The 25,007-nt window shown below is 34.4% G+C and overlaps 3 protein-coding genes across 4 annotated transcripts in view; all 3 read right to left on the bottom strand.

The window, feature by feature from the left end:
• Positions 1–1,056: 1,056 nt before the first annotated feature.
• LOC149789662 (uncharacterized) lies at positions 1,057–6,465 on the bottom strand. 2 transcript variants are annotated; one of them, XM_089971680.1, is made up of 3 exons: positions 5,840–6,465; positions 4,957–4,972; positions 1,057–1,458 (listed from the first exon to the last, which is right to left on the bottom strand). In XM_089971680.1, the coding sequence occupies exons 1-3, from the start codon at positions 6,398–6,400 to the stop codon at positions 1,418–1,420; spliced, it is 618 nt and encodes a 205-aa protein (XP_089827806.1). In that variant the 5' UTR covers positions 6,401–6,465; the 3' UTR covers positions 1,057–1,417. The 2 variants fall into 2 exon arrangements, with proteins under 2 accessions (XP_089827806.1, XP_089827805.1); XM_089971679.1 differs by having other exon boundaries at positions 1,057–3,280.
• Positions 6,466–6,575: 110 nt separating this feature from the next.
• On the bottom strand, positions 6,576–17,260 carry LOC149789663 (putative serine/threonine-protein kinase pats1). Its single transcript, XM_089971678.1, has 6 exons — positions 17,103–17,260; positions 14,617–14,795; positions 13,962–14,213; positions 13,251–13,372; positions 12,768–12,928; positions 6,576–6,815 (listed from the first exon to the last, which is right to left on the bottom strand). Exons 1-6 carry the CDS (start codon positions 17,218–17,220, stop codon positions 6,661–6,663), a joined length of 987 nt encoding a protein of 328 aa, XP_089827804.1. The 5' UTR covers positions 17,221–17,260; the 3' UTR covers positions 6,576–6,660.
• Positions 17,261–17,350: 90 nt separating this feature from the next.
• The window catches only part of LOC149789664 (uncharacterized), a 55,230-nt gene continuing 47,573 nt past the window's right edge, over positions 17,351–25,007 (bottom strand). Inside the window, exons 11-16 of the mRNA XM_089973089.1 lie at positions 24,314–24,824; positions 23,297–23,391; positions 21,483–21,666; positions 19,022–19,279; positions 17,469–17,897; positions 17,351–17,373 (exon numbers count right to left, since the gene is read on the bottom strand). Coding sequence (XP_089829215.1) covers positions 17,351–17,373; positions 17,469–17,897; positions 19,022–19,279; positions 21,483–21,666; positions 23,297–23,391; positions 24,314–24,824 — 1,500 coding nt within the window. The remainder of the gene's footprint in view (positions 17,374–17,468; positions 17,898–19,021; positions 19,280–21,482; positions 21,667–23,296; positions 23,392–24,313; positions 24,825–25,007) is intronic.

Consider the following 25,007-nt stretch of genomic DNA (forward strand, 5'->3'; position numbering starts at 1 on the left):
TTCGAATCATGACCCAATACATGCACCGAATCTTCGAGATAGATTGGTATTCGTTTCATCTCAAAAGAAAACACTTTGCTTTTCCATATGTACTATTAAATGCACATAAACGTAAAACACTTCAAAACATTGTACTACCAATGATAAAATGTACTGTCAGTTCATAATCAGACGTTCAGGATAATAGACTAAAGTGGCACAGCTTTTCAATCACCCATTTCCTGATAAAGCAACATGAATTGTGTACCGTTAACTGCCTCTACAATGGAATTTTTTAGCATAAATAAAAACAAGTTTATATACCGACAACACAACTTACCGCTGGTTCTCTACACTATTGCAAGCTTGGAAACTCAAAACTTAAGAACACGGTTTTAAGCGATAACTTAAAAACAAATACGATGTATGACTGTTTCCTATTATACTGCAAAACAGTTATGTCCATATATAAATTCCGTATTCTATTTATATATATGTATATATGTATGTATATGTGTATATATGTATATGTATATGTATATCTTTGTTTATGCATATATATTTATATGTATATATATTTATATGTATATGTATATATAGTGCAAATAGACGCCCATTAATTGACGTGTTAATGGGTTATTAATTTTATAATCAATAAGTGACATTTTTGCATTATATTTCTGCATCATATCCCTATCTATCTATCTATCTATCTATCTATCTATCTATCTATCTATCTATCTATCTATCTATCTATCTATATATATATCTATCTATCTATATATACATGGTAAAAGTAACCAGCCTTTCACACGTCAATGAATGGGCGTCTACTTGAACTATGGAAGACATGTATATTAGCTGACAATATGTTAACACTTACTTGCATAATACACTAATTCAACATAAATATCTAAACTAACTTAACCATTAAACTTAAATATATGAACATATACAATATATTTAACGCACATGTGTGAACACATATAACATGTTTAACATAAATATATGAATATATATAACATATATATCACAAGTATATGAATAGATATAACATATTTACCATAACTACGTGAATACGTTAAATATATTTATCGTACACATCTGGACTAATATAAAAATTGTAACATAAATAGTCTAACAAATATATCTATCTGACATAAACATGTGAACACATATAACACATTTAACATATATACGTGAACACATATCATTTTGAACGCTCCCGTGGCCTAGTGGTTAGAGCGTCCGCCTCGGATGCAGGTGGTCGAAGGTTCGATCCCCGGCCGAGTCATATCAAAGAGTTACAAAAATGATACTAACAGCTGCCTCGCTTGGTCCTCAGCATTACAAGTTTAGTGTTAGGACTGGTCGGCCTGGTGTCAGGATAATGTGACTGGGTGGGCATGTCTGCGGCATGATGCCCCAGTGCTAAACTTTACAATAAATTGCCACATTGCAGTCGTCGGAGCGATATGACTGAAAAATTGTAAAAGCTACGTTAAAAATCCAAGTCACACACACAAATAAATCATGTTGTACAAATATCTGAACACAAAACATATTAGCATAACTATTCAAACAAATATAATAATTAACCATACATATCCGAACACGTGTATTGACTAACCACACATATCCGAACACATATAATAACTAACCATACATATCCGAACACATATAAGGATTAACCATTCATATATGTGTACACATATAATGATTAACCATACATATATGTGTACACATATAATGATTTACCACACAAATCCGAACACAAATAATGACTAACAATACACATCCGAACACATATAAAGATTAACCATACATATATATGTACAGATATAATGATTAACCACACCTATCCGAACAAATATAATGATTAACCATACATATCCGAACACATATAATGACTAACCATGAATATCCGAACACATATAATGACTAACCATAAATATCCGAACACATATAATGATTGACCATACATAGCTGAATACATATAATGATTGACCATACATATCTGTACACATTCAATGATTAACCATACATATATGTGCACATATGATGATTAACCATAATATGTGTACACATATAACAGTAAACCATACCTATCCGAATACATCTAATCATTGAATATAAATGTATTAACACTATAAGAAAGTTGACCTATATGTCTAAACAAAGATAAAACATTTGAAATAAATATCAGAAGACATACAATACATTTGACATACAAATCTGAATAAATATGAAATATGCAACATCATTATATGAACACATGATTGCCAGTAAACTACACTAATAAAACAATACATTTTATGACTGAGAAGATGCATGTATTGTAAATCAATGCCAGTCATTGTTAGTGATATACCATAACAGTTTTTAACTTCTACTTCTGATTGACATTTGTTTCTAGTCTGAAAATTAATTAAATGCAGGTATATAAATGTGAACCATTTTATTAAATACAAATTATCCCTGTCATAATTTATTTCAGATTTCAGTTACCGCATCCGGTCCTTTTTTAACCTTTTCAAGCTTAAAAAGTAGGTCATCAGATCCAGAGTGTTGAATTTCGTTAATTTCTTCCCGAATCTCCGTCTTAACACAAGCAGCATTATAGATCTTGACAGGGTCTGCCAATGTGGCTGTGATATTTTTCCACCTCAAATACATATCACTCTTTGGAATCTTGGTTGATTTAACACAAAGTTTATTTTTCCTCTATATGCAGGTCCATTATGTTCCTTTCTCTGGTCAATAGCGAAGAAGAAGAGCTGAGGTAAACCAATGTCACAACGTTTCACACCCGTGTTTCTAGTGAAAGGAAATATGAGATTCAGCTGAGAAGGGTAAGAATTTCCTGCCCATAAATCATAGGATCCAGTCTGCATCTTGGAGTGATCGTGTATAAATATAAAAGTCATCTGAATACTTCGGCTCCGACGAAAGTTCTTCCGACACTGATACAGTCTGCATCTTGGCGTGATGTCATACAAATGTAAAGCCATCTGAGTTCTTCCGACACTGATCCAGTCTGTATCATGGAGTGATATCATACGAATGTAAAAGCCATCTGAGTTTGTCAGACACTGATCCAGTCTGCAGCTTGGCGTGATGTCAAACAAATGTACAAGCCATCGGGGTTCTTCCGACACTGATCCAGAGTGCAGCTTGGAGTGATGGTGTGGAAATGTAAAATCCATCTGAGTACTTTGGATCCCGTGTCATCCACCAACAATAAATTCTCAAGAATTGATCTTCGCTTTTGTTGCAATAGTAGATATCACATTGGCAGGGACTGAAATATTACACATTTCTCTTACATAATATTTCTTTGTCTTTATGAAAATAGGCAAATCTGAAATGCTGAATTATTTTAAAACTACGAAAGGCTTTTGCAACATTATTTATACGTTCACTGACGTACAGATTGAAGCCCATTTGTTAAACTTCGCTTTTTGCTTCGCAGTCTAGTGGAATGTGTTTTCGGGTGGTGGTGTGTGCTAAGTATACAGGTTTGAAACAAACTCTGAATCTTATTCAAAGTTTAGATTCTTGATTTTATATCTAATGAAGAACAGTCTAGTATAACCAATGCAAGTACTCATTACAACATACACGTAGAGTTGATTATATCCAATACATGTGCACATTAGGACACACGTACAGTGCATTATTACAAGTCATGTAATCATTAGACCATACACGTATAGTGCATTATAACCAATGCGTGTACTCATTAGAACATACACGTACAGTGCATTATAACTGATGCATGTACTTATTAGAACATCCGCGTACAGTGAGTTATACCATAGAATGTACTCATTTGACCATACACGTACACTGAATTATAACCAATACATGTACTCATTAGAACATACACGCACAGTGCATTATATATTCAATGCATGTACTCATTAGAACGTACACGTACAGTGTATTATAGCCAATACATGCACTCATTAGAACATACACGTACAGTGCATTATAACCGATACATGTACTCATATGAACATACAGGTGTAGTGAATTATAGTCAATACCTGTATTCATTAGAACATACACGTACAGTGCATTATAACTGATACATGTACTCATTAGAACATACACGTACAGTGAATTATATCCAATATAATGTACTCATTTGACCATGCATGTACACTGAATTATAGCCAATACTTGTACTCATTAGAACATACACGCACAGTGCATTATAGCCAATGCATGTACTCATTAGAACGTACACGTACAGTGCATTATAGCCAATGCATGCACTCATTAGAACATACACGTACAGAAAGTTATAGTCTATGCATGTACTCATTTGAACATACACATGCAGTGCATCATGACCGATACATTTACTCATTAGAATATACACCGACAGTAAATTACAACCAATGCTTGTAATCATTGAAGCATGCACGGACAGTCATATATGATGTGTCCATATATTTTTTCATTATATGTCGAAAGTCAACTTAGTGCAAGGAGTAATCGGAAATGCACAATGGCTGATTCCTTGCCTTATTCCATATACTTTTAAAATAATTTAAGTGAAAGGTAGTGAAAAAATATGCATACATACACATCATTTGACATTATTTTATGTCTATTCTGGGCATACAATTATTTGAGTTTTGGAGATGAACTTTAAGCAGTGAAATCGAATAGTACTTATACATTATATAATATTTGGAGACATTTATCCTTAATACTTTTCCCATAAGATAATATAGACAGGTTACATACAACAATCCGCAATAAAAAAGATGGTTAAAATTGTATGATATGTCAAAAGGTAACCATTGGATTAAAAAATCAATATAACTGTTTGTGAAGTCCATGCTGCTATTGTATTTATTAGAAGATATATACAAAATTCTGATATTAAATTTTGTTTCTTTTTCTCCTTGGTACTTTGACAAACTGCCAAACAGATTCATGAAAATGGAATATTTAATTACTTACTCTTTTTGTCAGTATCCTGGAATTAAAATGAACACAAGACAAATTACTAAAAGCTGATTACTATTAGATATACAAGAAATACATAAATTATCATTTAATAAAAAATAAATCAAAATTAAAATCCAATAGGGAGGTTATGACGTTATTGAATTATGGTTAAATTCTGACAAAAGCGTCGGTGGTTGACAGTGTCTAATGATGGTTTCATTCAGACAAGATCTTCGGTGGAAGACAGGTGTATCCATGGTTATATTCCGACAAGAAAATCAGAGGATGACAATGTCTAATAATGGTTGTAGGTGGTTCAATGTGCCTAGTCAGTACTGTTTGACCTAATATGAGTTATCCAAATAATGCCCATAAACGAGATTGCACATACCTGAAAAATATCTAAGCACAGCACTGATTACAAAACTAATTATGAACTAGAGCAAAAGGTACCCATTTGTAGTGGTCGGCAAAAGATTATTGTCTTGTGTTGGGTAAATATTTGGACTTGAGAAATGCAATAATCAAGTGGTGACTTCTCTCACATACGGTGTTTTGCAACTCATTGACAAATATGAAATTACTTTGCTAAACAATAACAGAATAACCGCTACTTGAACACATATTCTCTGGCAAAGTTTTCTTAATATGGTATAGTATTCGTGCCATGTACATGATTTCATGTGTTGTCCAAATCATAACCATATTAATCTACATTTAATTTGACGGTTTTTACTATTTTTCTAAATTTTATGAAGACACATAGATTGCTAGAAGACAAATAATATTGGAAAGTTGGATGCCGCAATGTGAATATAAACGAGACAGTTTCGTTTTAAGATTATTCTTTCTCCATACACATACCATATAGCAATCAGTAAAAGATTGAAATTACCTCCCAGAAACTCAGCAGTTCCTGTGAATCAATAGAATGGATACCTTTGTGCGAGTTGCACCGCATTTCATCGTGTTTGCGCAGAGAACTTAGCTTGTGTAGACCTTCGTTTGTCAGGAGCGACGATTCATTGCATTTGATGCAAGTTTCAAACACAGCGCTAGGACACAGTCGGTCTGCAATCTCAGATAATGAAGTTTGCAGGTAGTTCCGTACTGTAATACAAACAGACAGATCAGGGACCCGTCTCTTTTTGGTGTATCGTATCACAGCAGCATGGATAACACTGTCGTTCAAAGCCAACATGAGGCTGTGGCATTCATCCAGCTCAAAGACACAAAGACCACTAAAGAGGAGATATTTCTGTCCTTCCATTCCTGGAGGCCATTTAGATAAGCACAAGGCAATGAGACTGAAGAATACAGCTGCATGTATGAAATTAGTCATGGATTGGAAGCATAACGTGGGTGTCTTGGTTGTATCTCCACTCTCCCAGACACTTTTTATGTCATCAGGTACTTTCTCGTGGATCATACAGGGGACCCAGTAATAGTCCTGCATCAAAAGGATAATTTATAGAAAACATCGATTTCCCCGCTTAAAATGCGTAAAGTGATTGTTTAAAAACTCTAACAACGATTTACCAGAATTTAAGGTTACGTCTTGCATCCATAAAGTAAATCTATATGTCAAAATGTTCTCATCAATTGCCGACTGCGATGTATGTTTACGAAAAGTAAAACGTGAACTAAACCACTCTAGCAGACTGTTCATATAAACAAGTAAACTGATATTAGTAATTTGTTGAGTGAAGACTTTTCCTATTCAAGACCTAGAATACGTCGTTGAGAGAGGTTGCTTACTTCTTTGTTCTCCTCATCCCATAGAGGTCCTGCAATGATATTAATCCTTTCCATTACCTTCAATAGGTGCTCTCGATGTTCATGAAGACCAGGGTGATGTGACCACAGCAAATCTGTAATAAGTATTACTTTCTGAGGATTTAGTCTTTCTTTGATACATAATATATGTATACGAATAGTCGCTATTTGATACATTCAATATGTATACGAATAGTCTTTAATTGGTACATTATTTCGGCAAACAAATATCCTTTCTTTGGTATATTATATATGTATGTGAATACTCGTTATTTGGCACATTATATATGTAAACAAATATCCTTTCTTTGGTATATTGCATATGTATGTGAATAATCGTTATTTGGTACATTATATATGTATATGTATAGTCTTTGGTTGGTTGATACATTATATATGAATATGAAGAAGCTTTCATTGGAACTCTCCTGTTGGCATGGTAACAGATGGGCAATAAGCATTATATCATTAATTAAACACATTTTCCACAATAAAGATAATTATAGTGATCATTAGAACCATTTTTGCGTGAACTTGCAGTAGGTTTTCAATATAATATGTTACGACCAACTGTTATTGTTAAACGGCAAGATGTGCACGAAAACTCATCATACAGAAGAAAATCTAGATATTTGGATAACTGAAGTGTTTCTGCAGTCTATTGAATGTACAATCCACTGTGTGAAACCTCTAACATCAAAACGTGTGTGCACGGTGTGCGACTCTCGTTGACAATATACCATATCAGTCGATTATTGAAGAAGTATTCATGCTTACCTGATCGTGTACCGTCCTCACCTGCGGATGATTAGCCGAGTTCATAACTTAATAACTGCTAATTTGTATTTGAATTACTCCATGTAGTGTAAGCATGAAATATCTGAAATTTAATGTAAAGCCCCTAAGGTGAGTATGATATCTTGAATGCCTATCAAAATAAAAACAACTAGGACTCCTCCCGCTGACTGAAAGTTATGAAATGATCTGTGTTTATTACGACTTTCATTTGGCTGCTGTGGAACACGGGTTGTATATGATTTATTCCATAAACACGACTGGAATACAATGTACGTCTAGCTATAAAATTTTGTTGTTGGCTGACTGTTTACAAATGCTAAGTATGTCTCACTATACAACTGTCTTGTTGGCTGATAGTCCGCTAATAATAAGTTTGCTTAACTATACAACCGTGTTGTTCTGATTGTCTGCTGATATCAAGTGTGACTAACTATACAACTGTGTTGTTGGCTGATTGTCTACAAATACTAAGTGGGTCTAATTGTAAAACAGTGTTGCTGGTTGATCGTCTAATAATACTAAATATGTCTCACTATTAAACCGTGTTGTTGTCTGATTGTCTACAAATACTAAGTGTGTCTCACTATAAAAATGTGCTGTTCGCTCATGTCTAATAATGATACACATGCCTAAGTATAAAACTATTGTGTTGTCCAAATGTATATTAATGCTAAACGTGACTCACTATACAACTGTATTGTTCGCTGATTTTCCACTACTAATAAATGCGTCTAACTATAAAACTGTTGTTGGCTGAATGTCTACTTATACTAATTGTGCCTAACTAAAAACCTGTGTTGCTGGCTTATTGTCTACTAAGTATGTCTCACTATAAAACTGTTTTATTTTATAAAACTGTTGTAAGCCCGTTGTCTAATAATACTAAGTGAGCCTAACTATAAAACTGTTTTTATTGGCTAGATGTATGCTATGTGTGTTTCACCTTAAAACTGTGTTGCTGGCCGATTGTCTACTAAGTGTATCTCACCTTAAAACTATGTTGTTGGCTCATTTTCTACTAGGTGTGTCCCACCTTAAAACTGTGTTGTTGGCCGATTGTCTACTAATACTAAGTGTGCTTATCTATGAAAATGTTTTGTTGGCTCGTTGTCTACTGCGTCTCACCTTAAACTGTGTTGCTGGCCGATTATCTACTAAGTGTGTATCACCTTAAAACTGTGTTGTTGGCTCATTTTCTACTAAATGTGTCTCACCTTAACACTTTGGTGTTGGCCGATTATCTACTAAGTGTCTCATCTTAAAACTGTGTTGTCGGCCGATTGTCTACTAAGTATGTCTCAAGTTAAAACTGTGTTGTTAGCCGATTGTCTACTAATGCTAAGTTGGGCCTAACTATAATCTATGTCGCTGACTCATTTACTACTAATGGTGTCTCACCTTAAAACTGTGTTGTTGGCCGATTGTCTACTAAGTGTGCTTCACCTTAAAACTGTTTTGTTGGCCGATTGTCTACTAATACTAAGTGTGCTTAACTATAAAGCTGTTTTGTTAGCTCGTTGTCTGCTAAGCGTGTCTCACCTTAGAACTGTGTTGTTTACCAATTGTCTACTAATACTAAATGAGCCTAACTATAAAACTGTTTTTATCGGCTAGATGTATACTATGTGTGTTTCACCTTAAAATGTTTTGTTGGCCGATTGTCTACTAAAACTAAGTGTGCCTAGCTATAAAACTGTTTTTATTGGCTCTTTGTCTACTAAGTGTGATTCACCTTAAAAATGTTTTGATGGCCGATTGTCTACTAATACTAAGTGTGCCTGACTATAAAACTGTGATGTTGTCTCATTGTCTAGTAAGTGTGTCTCACCTTAAAACTGTGTTGTTGGCCAATTGTCTACTACGTGTGTCTCACCCTGAAACTATGTTGTTGGCCGATTGTCTACTAAGTGTGTCTCACCTTAAAACTGTTGCTGGCCGATTGCCTACCAACACTAAGTTGGGTATAACTATAAACTATATTGTTGGCTCATTTTCTAGTAAGTGTGTCTCACCTTAATAATAACAAGTGTGCCTAACTATTAAACAGTTTTGTTGGCTCCTTGTCTGCTGAGCGTGTCTTACCTTAGAACTGTGTTGTTGGATTATGGTCTACTAAGTGTGTCTCACCTTAAAATTGTGTTGTTGGCCGATTGTCTACTGTGTCTCACCTTAAAACTGTGTTGTTGGCCGATTGTTTTCAAATACTAAGAGCTTAACTATAAAACTGCTTTGTTGGCTAATTGTCTGCTAAGCGTGTCTCACCTTAGAACTGTGTTGTTAGCCAATTGTCTACTAATACTAAATGAGCCTAACTATAAAACTGTTTTTATTGGCTAGATGTATACTACGTGTGTTTCACCTTAAAAATGATTTGTTGGCCAATTGTCTACTAATACTAAGTGTTCCTAGCTATAAAACTGCTTTTATTGGCTAGATGTATACTACGTGTGTTTCACCTTAAAAATGTTTTGTTGGCCGATTGTCTACTAATACTAAGTGTGCCTGACTATAAAACTGTTTTTATTGGCTAGATGTATACTACGTGTGTTTCACCTTAAAAATGTTTTGTTGGCCGATTGTCTACTAATACTAAATGAGCCTAACTATAAAACTGTTTTTATTGGCCAGATGTATACTAAGTGTGTTTCACCTTAAAAATGTTTTGTTGGCCGATTATCTACTAATGCTAAGTGTGCGTGACTATAAAACTGTGTTGTTGTATCATAGTCTTGTAAGTTTGTCTCACCTTAAAACTGTCTTGTTGGCCAATTGTCTACCTAGTGTGTTTCACCCTAACACTGTTGTTTTGGCCGATTATCTATTAAGTGTGTTTCACCCTGAAGCTGTGTTTTTGGCCGATTGTCTACTAAGTGTGTCTCACCTTAAAACTGTTGTTGGCCGATTGTCTACCAACACTAAGTTGGGTATAACTATAAACTATGTTGTTGGCTCATTTTCTAGTAAGTGTGTCTCACCTTAAAGCTGTGTTGTTGGCCGATTGTCTACTAATACTAAATGTGCCTAACTATTAAACTGTTTTGTTGACTCATTGTCTGCTAAGCGTGTCTTACGTTAGAACTGTGTTGTTGGCCTATTGTCTACTAAGTGTGTCTCACTTAAAATTATATTGTTGGCCGATTGTCTACTGTGTCTCACCTTAAAACTGTGCTGTTGACCGATTGTTTACTAATATAAAGAGCCTAACTATAAAACTGCTTTGTTGGCTCATTTTCTGCTAAGCGTGTTTCACCTTACAACTGTGTTGTTGGCCGTTTATCTGCTAAATGTGTCTCACCTTAAAACTGTGTTGTTGGCCGATTGTCTACTAATACTAAGGGGGCCTAACTATAACTTATTTTGTTGGCTTATGTTTCTTGGTCGCTAATGAACAATAAGCTAGAAAAATACAATCACAAAATTACGTTTATAACAACTTGCCAGAACACCTTCTTTAATGTAACAGAAACATCGATGATTACTTAATGACTTACTCTAACATTATCATTTTAAGTGAGATGGTAAGATATAATAAACACCTACATTAGAATTCAAAACTTAATTGAATTACCAAAATAATCTAGCTGCAAGGAATGAGCGAAACAGGTTCCATTGGTGTTGACAGATCAAGGACATATGCTTTGTCTCCAAAATGGCTAAACTAGACCTTGTATTACTTTGTCATATATATTTTATATCAAGATTGTATTTAAATGAACATTTACATTTTTGTTAGTTCCATGTAGTAAGGTCGCTAGATCTGTTTGAATAATCAGTTTTAACGCAAACTAGACATTCATAGCAAGACTGGTAGTGAACTAGTGTATTAATAACAATGGTAATACATTTGGAGTATGCGCATTTGGTTATAACGCACCGCTTTAAAGAATTCTTAGGATTTTTGATTAATTGCCTAATTATTGGAATTCCGTGCAATATTAATATTCCTCTGCCGGAAATAATTAGCCAATTACTAGGAGCAAACGTCATGGAGTAACGGGTTAATAAGTTTCCATGATGCCATGGTTCACTGGTAGTGAATTTAGGTCTAAACCGAATGAGAGACCCTCGAATAACAAAGTCCCTATTAATGTGCGAAATGCAGACCTGCCAACTCCTACGATTTTGCCGTAAGTCTTACGAAAATTATCCTTAAAATACGGATTATGGCATACTAGCAAGAACTACGGAAAAAATATCTAAGCCGAAAAATCCGGAAAATAGGTTCTTCCACGCTTTATTTGGATCCGGGTTTCATCTTAGACTTCGGGAAATTAGTCAGGGGATCAGACTAATTTAACAGCGGCAACTAGACGCTTTAAACTGCATATATTTGTTCATGCGAAGCGTCTGCATGATCAAACTGTTGATTGCAGAATTTTTTAAAATGGCGTTCAGAATTTTGTGCATGTTATGGGGACAATAAGCTTCTTGAAAAGTGTTAATAATCAACACGGAACTAATGGAAGAGTTATTCAGATTCTTGTGAATAAAAGCTGGATAGGACACACATACGTTTGTTAGACATCACGTGCCAATTTAAGTATGTCTCGCGGCGGGAGAGATGATTGCTGTCATCATGTGAAATGGAAATGAATTTCCAAGAATTATGTCAAGTTGAGAGATAGCAACAAGCCATTGAACTGCATAGGGTTTGGAACTAGAGTTTGTGCAACTGTACTAGTGGTAAATAAAGTCTACACGTACTTTACAAACTTTTCGGTTAAACATAATGTTTATCGTTGATGCGTCGAACTTTTAATTACGTTTTACAGCTTTACAATCGCACTTATTGATATTTTCATACATCTTACTGAAAACTCGTCAATAGTACGGGAACAAAATCAACTGCCTTACTGAGACGGTCTCGTCAGGGTTGGCAGGTCTTAAAATGTACCTGGGAACCATATTTTTACTGGCCTAAGGTGGCTTAGTTAAAATGGTACCATGTGTTAAGGGATAGTTGTATAGTTTCTACGGAGTACACTGCTGTCGGTACGGATAAATAATGAAGAGAAACCATGCAGATGTGCGGTTCATACATATTGGGCAGAGTGTGAAATCTGAAGTCTTGCATTGATTGGGGTAAACATATGACTTCTAGCTGGAATCGCGCCAGTGTTTGACGTTGGTTAACAACTAATATATTAATGCCTATGAATGTTCTTGTTAATCTTCTGGTATACAACTAATGTATTAATACCTATGAATCTTCTTGCAAGACGCCTGGTACATAAATCATGTATTAATACCTATGAATCTTCTTGCAAGTCGCCCATTTCTCTTAAACTCAGACCACTTGTCTGCCAACTCTTGACGTGTCTTAATGAACTTTTCAGATGTAATGAAAGTGGTCAGTCCACTAATCAAGAGTTCAGGATCAAGAACAAGTTTGTGTCGGAGACGCTCCGTGCTGCACAAAATAAAACAAAAGCCAATAAAACAAAGAAAATGTAAATGAAACAGGTTAAACACAAAAAGGTGTTTTATAATTTTTAATATGACGTTTAATTGTGGTTTCATAAAAGTATTTTCCAAAGTTTAATCTTAAGTTTGGTATATGAACATGCATTTCATTATAGGATTTGCGCTCCACATTGTTTTGATTTTAACAAAGACAATCATATATTACATCCATTATCATGCGTCTCGTAATCATTTTGTTTCTGAAATCAAACGAGAGCAAAGACAAGATACAATAGAAATGTCCAGGTGTGAGACATAATCTTCCTTACTTGAAGAATACGATATTCCCAATATCATGTTCGAATTTTAGAAATAGCTCGAGTTCCTCTGGACGCTCAATTCTGTTTTGGAGGGAATCGTTAAGCATCTCTACATCAGCGTATTCGATGACCTGCCCATCATAATAATCACATCAATAAAAATGACATCGTAGATATGTGCCAAACTAATACGGTTTGGATTTACTAAATATTACATGGCACGAATGTACTTACAATGGCATGTTATGTATGTGGTGCAAAATGTCATGTAATAAATGATATGGTACGCTACATGTAACGATGTGCTAAAGTAAAATGTTCTTGTTTGAATGCAATAGTCAGGAATAACTAGTAATACAATCTAAAAGTTTAGTCTGAAGTTTCCTAAGACACATCTTCAAAAATGCGATAAATTGATATCATCGCAAAAATAATAATAATGATAGATAGATTCATTACAAAGATTTGGCATTTTTAAGGAAAGCAAATGTATAAATGTTGCCTTATTTAAATATCTTTTCTAAAACTACGTCAAATAACATAACCTAGAGAAAAGTAAAATCACTTTCGTCGTTGGCATGACAAGTTCAGTTGTTTAGTATCGTGATTTAGATAGCATTTCAATATGATAACTCTCTATACACGATTTACTTATATATAATGACATATATTATGCATACAGCACAAATCAGCTGAAGTTTCTTAAAGCGTATACACTACCTGTTTTTCTGTCTTTTTTAACAGCTTCAATTCTCTTTCAAGGCGTATCCAGCGAGTTGGAATTTCTTCTCCCCAGTACTCTTGTTTTTGGACCACTTCAAATATTTTGGATTTAAACTTATTTATTGTGGAATCGGATGCTAGATTGTTGATGGCAAAGTCTTCGTCAACCAGATAACGACTAATTGGCTCGTCTTTTATCGTTTTTCTTATTTCTTGAAAATAAGATTCTTTCTGCTTGTTTATTGATTCCTACAAAATGTTAGAAAATCATTAAAACCCATTTTAGTCAATAAGAAAACAAGAAATTATGTTGCGTGTTAGAAACATTTTGCAAAATACAAACTTGCATTCGATATATCAAATAGCGCACTAATTCCAGCTACATATTAAAAATATTTAAATTATTAACACACCGAATCTAAGGATGCCTACTTAACAGTGAACGGATTGGATAATATCGGATAACTTACAAATGAATAAACTGGAACCAGTCTGCTAACTAAACAGTAGATGGACTATATAACATCTGTGAACTTATTAGTGAATGGACGTGATTAACGCTACTAACATAGTTGATGATGGATTGGATTGAATCTTAAACCTATTGTCCAGTATCACCATTGTTGTGCTCGATAACAACAAACTTGTATACCTGATGAATTTTGTCCACATGTGTTCCAACAAGAATAATGGGTGGACAAGACCTGGTATTGTCCTGGTCTCTTTCACTACTTTGCCTTTGTTTCTTCTCGTTGACTTCCATATGTGACTTGTAATCAGAAGACACGAAGAGGCGAGAAAAAATTGAATTGAACCAGTAAACTAGGCGTTCTGAAAGAACACAAACAAGATAGAATTAACTTTCTGTTTGACTAATATTACTAATACAACTGCGTCTACTGTTACTAATATAAGTACTACTGATATTATTACTACTAAAACAACTAATGAATACAATGACTACAAATATTAACATTATTAACAATAGTTAAAGAAAAACAGTGAAGAAAATGAATTAGAAACTATAAATCAATGCTCAGTTTCGATCAAAGATGTGAAAAGACAAAATTAAGAGTTTGCATTTGTTATTATTCTTTTCACGTCACGTGATGAAATTATGTGATCTCGTGATATGGATTCGTGTAATGTCACAACCCAGTGGTATAGCGAGCAAAATACTAAAATTATTAAAGTTCTTTAATAAAAATAGAAATAAAACCAGGAACCAGACTGTGTCCTGTACTCTGAATATATATAATGTATATATGTATGTATGTATGTATGCATGTATGTATGTATGTATGTATGTATGTATGTATGTATGTATGTATGTATGTATGTATGTGTGTGTGTATGTATGTATGTATGTATATATGTATGTATGTATGTATGTATGTATGTGTGTGTATGTATGTATGTATGTATGTATGTATGTATGTATGTATGTATGTATGTATGTCGCTGATACAGCGTATCTAATGTACATATATTTTATTTGTATCATACACTAATACACATATTAGTATTAAACCGGAGTTACGATAGACTAGAGGTAATTTTTTTTTACATAGAGAATGAACTTTGCGCAGTACGTCCTATAAAAATATATGTTTTACCATTTGCGGCTATGATAGTCCTCACTGCAATACTGATAAGTTGCTTCTTTTCTTTTCTGAACTTTTATTTTTCATTCCTTTTGATTAAATAAATAGAAGACACACTTATGACTGCGAGATAATATATGGCTTAAATGAAGACAGTAGAGCATTAAAAACACAATATGGTTACATTCTTCAACTCTGAACTCGAAGCCATTCATTTCCTTCCTGGAGGCATAATGAAAAGAGTGGGAAATACAGACTAAGCTAAATGACGAACCAACAAGATGTAATTCAAACATTGAAATGTATTTACAGCTGATTTAAGTCATTAGGATGATTTAATTAACGTTGCTACTGACCATACAATTGTTTCTGTACTCCAATTCTACCTTGCACCTTTCCGTTGGTCCGTATGACTGTAAAATGTACCATCATCATAGTTCCAGAATTATCCTCAGTTGAGAGAGAGAGAGAGAGAGAGAGAGACAGAGACAGAGACAGAGAGAAGGAGGGAGGAAGGTAGGGAGGGACAGCAGTAAATATGATATGACGACACATCAAATAAGAGAGAGAACGAGAGGGAGATGTGGCGGTGGCTTGGTCGTGGAAGGCATACCATATAGGATTAGTGTCAAGTATCCATTCTGATGTGTCTTTGTAGGTCGATTAGTCTGCTGCCGTACAAAGCAACACAGTAAGATATAAAGGTGTTGGTGGGTTTCGGACATTTTATCATTAAATATATGTATAATATTATAATAATAATGACAGCCATATAGTACAGTAAGTTTGTGCCTCCTAACCAAGCAATTTGCAGTACAGGCTCGACCGGTTATTGCGACTTTACTTCGTTTCTATTATGAACAATGTATCTAAATCGAATGAAACGTGTGCACCTGACCGTTAGGACTATCTAAACAACGTAGGTTACCTGATTTAAGTTCAATTTCAATTGCTTCATTAGGTACAAATTCTTTTTTTTCTCTCAGTACACGGATTTCCACATATTTTACACGTGTGCATGATATAGAGAGAAAAAAACATGTTTTAATTATTTTGAAAACGGTGGTTATTAATAGCTTGTCTGGTTTTTTTTCTGAAGTCGCTAATGATTTAACGGTGGAAAGTCTTCATCGATGTAGAGAGTAGAAGCGATAGCCTACACCTCAAACACTGGAAATGGGTGGTAATGCGCCATGTATCTCAACTTGATATACCAACAATATTATTATTATATCAGTTGCTTTGTAACTGGACCTTAAAAGCCATGTTTTTAATGTGTGGTAATATATATATATATATATATATATATATATATATATATATATATATATATATATATATATATATATATATATATATAATTACAAGACCTCAAAAACCATGTTTTTTAAATGTGTAGTAACATATATATATATATATATATATATATATATATATATATATATATATATATATATATATATAATTACAAGAACTTAAAAGCCATGTTTTTTAATGTGTTGTAATATGTATATATATCATTACAAGACCATACCTTTTATAGTGCAGATCTCATCTCTTTCAGCAAGTATCTTCAAAATGTCATCATTAACTGTATCAGATAAGGACAAGCTCAAGTTGGTCAAAATGATGTACATCATTCTTCTAGACATGAAGGCATGCTGGGTTATGTAAGACAAAACCTCACCAGCAGAATCCAGCAAAGTAATGTTACATGTTGTTTTCATGGAGGTGGGGAAAGGCTTTTTGATTTGAACATGCTTCGTAATTTCCCCTTGCATACTATTCACGTGCTGGCATTGTTTCTGATTTGTTAAATCTAAATAAGAGCATTGTTTATCACTATCTGCATTCTGGATGCCTTTGTCGATTTTATAATAAAGACTTTTTTCCTTCGCACGGGATGAGCTCTGTACCTCAGCTACGTAAGGTTGTGATTGTTCCCCACGTAATGAAGGTAGGTGTGTTCTGCTCGGAGATATATTGGCATCAGTAGCCAATATGTCTCGTGCCTCGTTCGAGGAATACTTTTCTGAATTTAGTTTTCTGCTGGAGGACTTTTCCTCAAGGTTAGAAGATTGTGTATTTTGTTCATGTAATGAGATTTTTATTGTTTTGCTAGGTATTATACCGGCATCATTAGTCATTCTGTCTGGCTGCACTAGTGTCCCCATGCCAGTGTCCGATACTACCAATTGACTGATCTCATAAGAAGTCGTCATTTTATTAGCTTCCGGTCTCTTACTGATCTCTGTATCCAGACTAGTTGAATCATTTACGTGCTTCATAACGGCTTCAGCTGTTCGATGACCATTTGATGGACGTGTATCTGACAAATATGAAGTATGAATATATAATACGTTTTACACCATACACGATACAGTTTACATATGCTACATTTACTTCCTACACAAAACACATTTTTGTACAAAATACATACTCAATTTAACACACTACACAGTAATCCATACATATGCACGATAATGTTTGCTAAATACACAATACATTCTAGACACTACTCAATACCTTGTACACACTATGGAAAACGTTTTGAGAGGTAAGTGTCAAACATTATTGCAAAATAAATTTTGCACAGGACAGATTTCCTTTCCAGGGGTATGTATCAAACAAAAATACACAATACAGTTAACAAAATGCACAACACTCAGTAACAAACATGAAGATGCAATACATGTTACATTAGAAACAAAAGCTTTCTACAGAACAATACTACATTTTGAGAGATAAATATCGAATACGAATGCACCATACTTATTGATGGCATTAATGAAAATAACGTTTTTGAAAATAAATGAAAGTATGTGGTCAAATCTGTCGTGTACTATCTAAGGACATTATTAGGTTAACCATGGTTGAAATCGCGAACCTAACTATTACGTCTAGATTTCTCACAATCAACGTCAAGGAATAAAAAAGGAAGCATATTTGTATTGTTTATATTGCTATTTGTTCAACTAATGAAAGTTTATTTGAGAAATTATTTGATTTTTGGTTCTATAACGGTGATAATTGCGTCATGTGGTGAGAAAGTATGATCTTTTAAATGAATTCAATAAATCAATTTGGTCTAAATCAGTCTTGCAGTTAATAAAAGTAGTTCAAATGTGTCCACTGCATCTAACGGTAGACAGATTTACTGTTACTTGCAAATATGTTGACGTATAGATGAAAATATGCCCTCATTCTGATAATATATATATATATATATATATATATATATATATATATATATATATATATATATATATATATATATATTTGTTACTTGTTACTTTGCTTTGTATATATATATATATACACAAAGCAAAGTAACAAGTCAGATAGTAAATTTAAATCAGCTATCTGTCATAAATTAAATGACAAGAGCAACACAATTAGCTAAGGTAATGAAGATATATTTACAACACATTTAATTTAAGACAACAAACGTACCTGTCTTTTTTCTCCATTCTCTTGTGCCAGGATCTATTTGACAACACATATCTTGAATCTCGATGTCTTCTGTTGATTCATTTCCTTTTTCTTTGACTTCCTCTCCGAGCAGTTGTCGGGCGAGGGATTTCTTTCCAACACATTTAAGTCCCATTATCATAAGTTGTATGTTATAGACCCTCTCTGATCCTGCTGTTAGTGCCTCTGTATACAACCTTTGAGCATTTTCATCCATCCACATGATCTCTGGGGGTGTCACTAAAGAATGAGGATAGTCATTTTAGAAACAGCAGATATCTGTAATATTTTCATTGTTTGAATATGTAGCAATATATCAGTACTTAGCATTTCGCCATGGTGGTCGTGTAGATAATAGTACCTTGCACGTTACATCATGTGTCCGCCAAGTATTTAATCAACCTTTATGTAGATCTCATCAGGGCATGGTAGATTTTGGATATTATTTAGTAACAGGTCTAAATGACCAGGATATTTAGTCAAAGTCTGCAGTCTTGAACTTCACTTATAGTTTAGAAACCTGTATTTTCTTACTAGACTTAGCAAGATCCTTACAACTGACTTTCAAAGCTACTTCCACAATCTTAAGTACATTACCGCCAAACGTTATGAAAAAGGTTATTGTTTTAACCTAACCCCATTACTTTCACAAACAAACACCACCAAAAGAAAACTAACGCGTATTTTTCCCAAAGACCCCATAACGAAAACTGGCAAAGATGGACATGTCATGGCAGGATCGCAGAAAGTCTGAAAGTATATAAACTTAGTCTCGACAACTAACATGTTATGGGGAAATGTGTTATAACAAGATACCAGCAACATTCAATAAATCTTCTTAGAAATATTGAGAAAGCATATGTTCTAAATGAATTACGTTTCTTCAAATATATGTACCCGGTCACATTAGCAATAGAGATACAATGTACTACCATCCAAAAAGACGAAGAACTCCTATCAAACAGATAAAGGGCAATAACCACTGCCAATACTCCCCTTTGCCTCCGAAAGATGTCTTTAGATTTAACCTGAGCTATGGATAAACGGGTAAGCTGGAACGATGGGGGAAGTATTAAGGGTGTTAAAGTATTTTCAGAGAAACATAATTTATTACGAAAATTTGTTTTCTCCTTTATATTTATTTCTGATGATATAAACGTTAAGATAACATGTGATAAGAGATGGGGCTACCGCGCATCCAACCTATATCCTCGACAATCTTGGATTGAAGAAGGCTGGTTTATTGCATTTACTATTCAATAGCTTCTAGTACGGATGGTATTGCAACATTCATGGGAAGAATCTGCATCTCGGCTTAGATATACAACAATGCATTGTACTAGCTGTAACAGGGTAAAACAGAAAATAAACCAAGAAAAACATGCCTATCGCACTAGATTTTCGGAAAGTGCATTCCTTATTTGGAAAATATGAAATATTGTTAATATTGTTCTGCTTGCATAAAATGTTTGAGTAATTTAATAATATTTCTATCGAGAGCTATGCCAGCTTATTCTTGTCATTTTTAAATTCGTATATTGCCAAGTATCGATACACATTTTTAAATTTCCATAGGTACACAGACTGACTAAGTATGTTAAATGTTCTTAAAGCACTGAAGTGACATCCGTTTTGTTAAAGTTTCATAAGTCTAATGGTGTACGGTATCAATAATACACAACTTAAAAACATCAAATAGGTCATCCTATGTGGATGTTTATTACGCAAAAATGAAAGTGACAACATGATTGATATTGAATAAACATTTCCCAAGATCGCAAATTAACCCTTGTGTCCTAAAATGCATGTATTCGTCTGATATGAACTGTGTTACTATATCATATACTTGTACTTCACTTTGTCATTAACCCCATATTTGCTGTGTGCTTTGGCAACTAAGAGTTTGGCACTGCCAATTTGTTCAACTATACACTGAGACAAAATAAAACTGTACTTTTAAATCAGAGCCACTTATTAGAAACCAGTGTAAAATTGTAACGTATATAAAGTACAAAAATATGTCACTTAATAGAAGGTGTAAATGTTTACATTTATTATATTCATTAGCAGGTAACCTAATATAAACAGTGTAAACATTCAACGTTTGTGCTTTACACCAATTGCTCACGTTATAGAAACAAGTTTAATAATATGACGTTTATCTTGTTCATTGATTGGCCATTCAATAGGAAAATGTCTTTAATACTTATATTGTACACCAGTAGGTCACTTTAGACATTAAAATATCAGTGGTGAGTTTAAGATTGATTTCTTCTCAAATCAAAATTTGAGTATAAATATACCGATGCTATAGTGGATAATGTTTATAACAAATTGTGGCAAATATTTCATAAAATGTAATGCATTTCAGTTTGCACAAAATATGCAATTGGCTGGGAAGATGTGATTTTATATTCGGCGACCACGTTATTTTGTAACTAACTAGTGTTAACTTGTGTGTTGACTTTGTATTCCACGGTGTCCTCGGAAACATCTACAGATGGAAGCGTGTCTATTCCAGAACTGGCAATGTTATCTAGTTTTCTGACTTCAGGATTACCAGGGTCCTTGGACATCTCTACTAATGGAAGCCGCTCTGTTTCAGAATTAGGTTGTGTCTTGTCTACCTAGATGATATAAATACAGAATTTCCTGATCCCAAACTAACATCCGCATGCACATTTATTTGTTCAATCGTGTTTATTATAGGGTTAATAATCATTACAAGGTAATTCAAAAGTAGTTACCATGAATTTTATTTATGAATAGTATGTATTGAGAATAAAAGGAAGGGCACGGCAGACAGCTGTCCAAGCAATGGACAGGGCCGCAGAGAGAGAGAGAGAGAGACAGAGAGAGAGAGACAGAGACAGAGAGAGACAGAGAGAGAGAGAGAGCGTCTAGTTGGCTCTGTCTCAGATGTAAAGACAACATATGACGGCCATCACAGATGAGCAGTACCTGATTAATACTGACGTCCCGCCATCTGGAGTTTGTTCCTAGATACTGAGTGGAACATACGTATAACGATAAGCACTCTGCTGGTGACGTATGTCGAAAGCAGTTAAACCAACTATATATCTATACTCAAGCGGCAAGTGTTAGCTCGAGTTCACTTACATGCGTTACATATGATCTTTCGATATACATTATAAACATAAATCTAGGAAGTATTTTGAATGGAAGAAAACAAATTAAATCATATTTTCCAATTTTAACTATTCATCTAACCTACGCTATGTAACTAGGAAAATGGAAGTCTGATGAAGCAATGGTTGCAATAATAATAATACCGATATTTAGATAAATTTTAAGGTCTACATTCAAAAAGCTTGTATTAAATCAAATTGACAGTCATTTTAGTTTTGAAAGATCCTATAATGATATAAAATGATCATAAGAAACTGCCTTGCATATAGTCAAGGTACTCTCCAGTCATCTTTCAAGTTCGAAAGAGTCTCTTATAAATGATGTAGGATATGATGACTTGCATAGTGCATGCTAAAGCATGCAATTTGAGTAAATCGCCGAGCCTATGTACACACCAACATCAACTATCCAGACTTATCTGATTGTAAGGTTTGAACCTGTATATCTGATTGTAAGGTTTGAACCTGTACATCTGATTGTAAGGTTTGAACCTGTACATCTGATTGTAAGGTTTGAATCCGTACATTCAGTTACTGGTAAAGCTCGCTCACCACTTAGCTACTGCCTCCATTAGTCAACTCTTGCGACACGCTTTGGGCGCATACAGCATCCACGAGTTCTTAGGGAGTGCAGAAGGGTACAGTGAGTGTAGTATACATCCCTGAATCTGAACCCATTACAGGAAGGTACGTTAGGTGTCTTCTAAAAGTTCTTCTGAAAGTTCAGTAGGTACCATCGGTGTATTCTACATGATTGAGTCCACATGGAGTACAGGGAAAGTACATTGGATATATTCTACATCCTTGAGTCCGCAGGGAGTGAGCATACAATGAATGACCAACGTGTTTCGTCAAATAAAGCCAATCGACAATATCAGCAACAATAACAATGACATAACTACCCAAAATGTTCCCCTGCGCATTGAATGAAACAATAATATTCTCACTTTTTAATTCCGAATCATCATTCGCACTATTCGTCATTCCTTCCGATCTGAGGTAATTTCCCATCAGTTTTATTTTGCTAACGCATACACTTTAATTTGTGTTAGAGTGATTGACTATTTATAGAAGGATGGTAATCAGCTATACGGAGAGTACAACATACAAACTCTTTCTTTGTTTTGACCAAGGTCTTGCTTTCTTCAGCTGAATGGTTCATGTCTTCTGTTGGTATCGCCTCAGACACTTTGTCCTCACAAACTGAAGAAGAAAGGTTTGGGAGGTGCATTTAATTGTATGGGAGGTGCATTTAATTGTGTGGAAGGTGCATTTAATTCAATGGGTTTTAAATAAAATTCCCAATTTGTTGTATTATTTAAAATATTAAACATTGATCAAAATGTGCGTCATATTACCTTGCATATATTATCATGGCTTGTTATAACTGCAATGGGTGCAAGGTTGCGTGACGAACCCAGCGAATATAACTACTGAAGACCCAGATCATAATGTTTAGGTTCGAAATTTACGTAAGGAATGTTCAGTTTCCAGATCCTACAACTTTGATTCATTGGTTTGCTGATGTTGAAATTGGGTCTGTCTTTTCAGGATTGTCTAAGCTGCATTTTCTGTCGTTTTTAGGTGACTGTAACAGTATCTCAATATCTTTATGTTCCTATGATTAAGTACAAATTAAAATATACAGGCCTAAAAGGTCTTGATGCAGGAATGCTACAGAGTTTATTTTCAAGTTCTACTGATTAGTACATACATAATTCAGAAACAAATGTTTAATATACGGACATGACAGGTCTTGATGCTCTGATGCTGATTATGAACTTCGATTCGGTTATCATTAATGGTTTCTGAGGAGGTACTTTCAGTTTTATCTGAAAGTCTAATATTTGAAATTCATCGTCTTGCCATAAGCCTATATGCATGATTATATTTGCCATGCAATTTCATTTTATGCAATAAACCTTTCCATAGTTTGCTCCATATCAATTTAAATATGATGGAAAGTGTTTTAAACATCTGAAAGAATTTGATGATATTTGTGAAATTACTTCGGATCCTTTTTGTCTAAGAGCATTGCAAAGCATATCATTGTATCAAGCCAACTCATCAACAGTCAATAAAGATATTATTTTCTCTTACTTCAATTCGAACCAGTAGTGATTACCTTGGGTTTCCAGCTCCATTAATAACTTTGGCCACCAAATGTCTCTCTTGTTGGGATTCCGAGCATCAATATAGTTTAGGACACTCAGGTGACCTGGAACTTCACAGTCCTTCAATAATAATGGAACAACACATTTTTTCCCTTCGTCGAAACCCTGAATTAAAGCCATTTGAATTTCGTGCAAAACAAAACCGCTTTTAAACGCCTCCGTGCTCATTACTACAACAGTTCTACACGCGTATTTGATGCTATTCTCAGCAAATGGCAACAACGGTGTTCCTGGAGCATTATCTCGATCATACTCACAACAAACAAATCCGTAGTCTTTTTCCAGACTTTCGACAGTTTCTTTTACCCAATGTATGTCTGAACTAGAATAACTGAAAAAGACATGATACTTCTTTCCTGGTGGCAAAGATCTTCTCCATAAAGATGCTTGGCATTTTTCAGCTGTGATCAGGTCTGTTTGTCCAGAATATGTCCGGTCTTGCTGAGCTGGTTCCATCGCTTGCTACAAAGAAAGCAAAAATAATACTCCTTCAATAATAATGCTGTGTTCTGACCAAATAACGTTTCAAGGAATCAAAGGTAAAATCCTTTTCATCTTCTTAATTCTTGAGTTTTGAATCTATCCTCAATGCACTTCAGATGTAACAATGTTGTCAATATTTCCGCTAAATCAAATATGCAATCG

The sequence above is a fragment of the Sinohyriopsis cumingii genome, chromosome 10 (assembly GCF_028554795.1).
Source record: "Sinohyriopsis cumingii isolate HCF-2022 chromosome 10, ASM2855479v2, whole genome shotgun sequence".
Lineage (NCBI taxonomy): Eukaryota > Metazoa > Mollusca > Bivalvia > Unionida > Unionidae > Sinohyriopsis > Sinohyriopsis cumingii.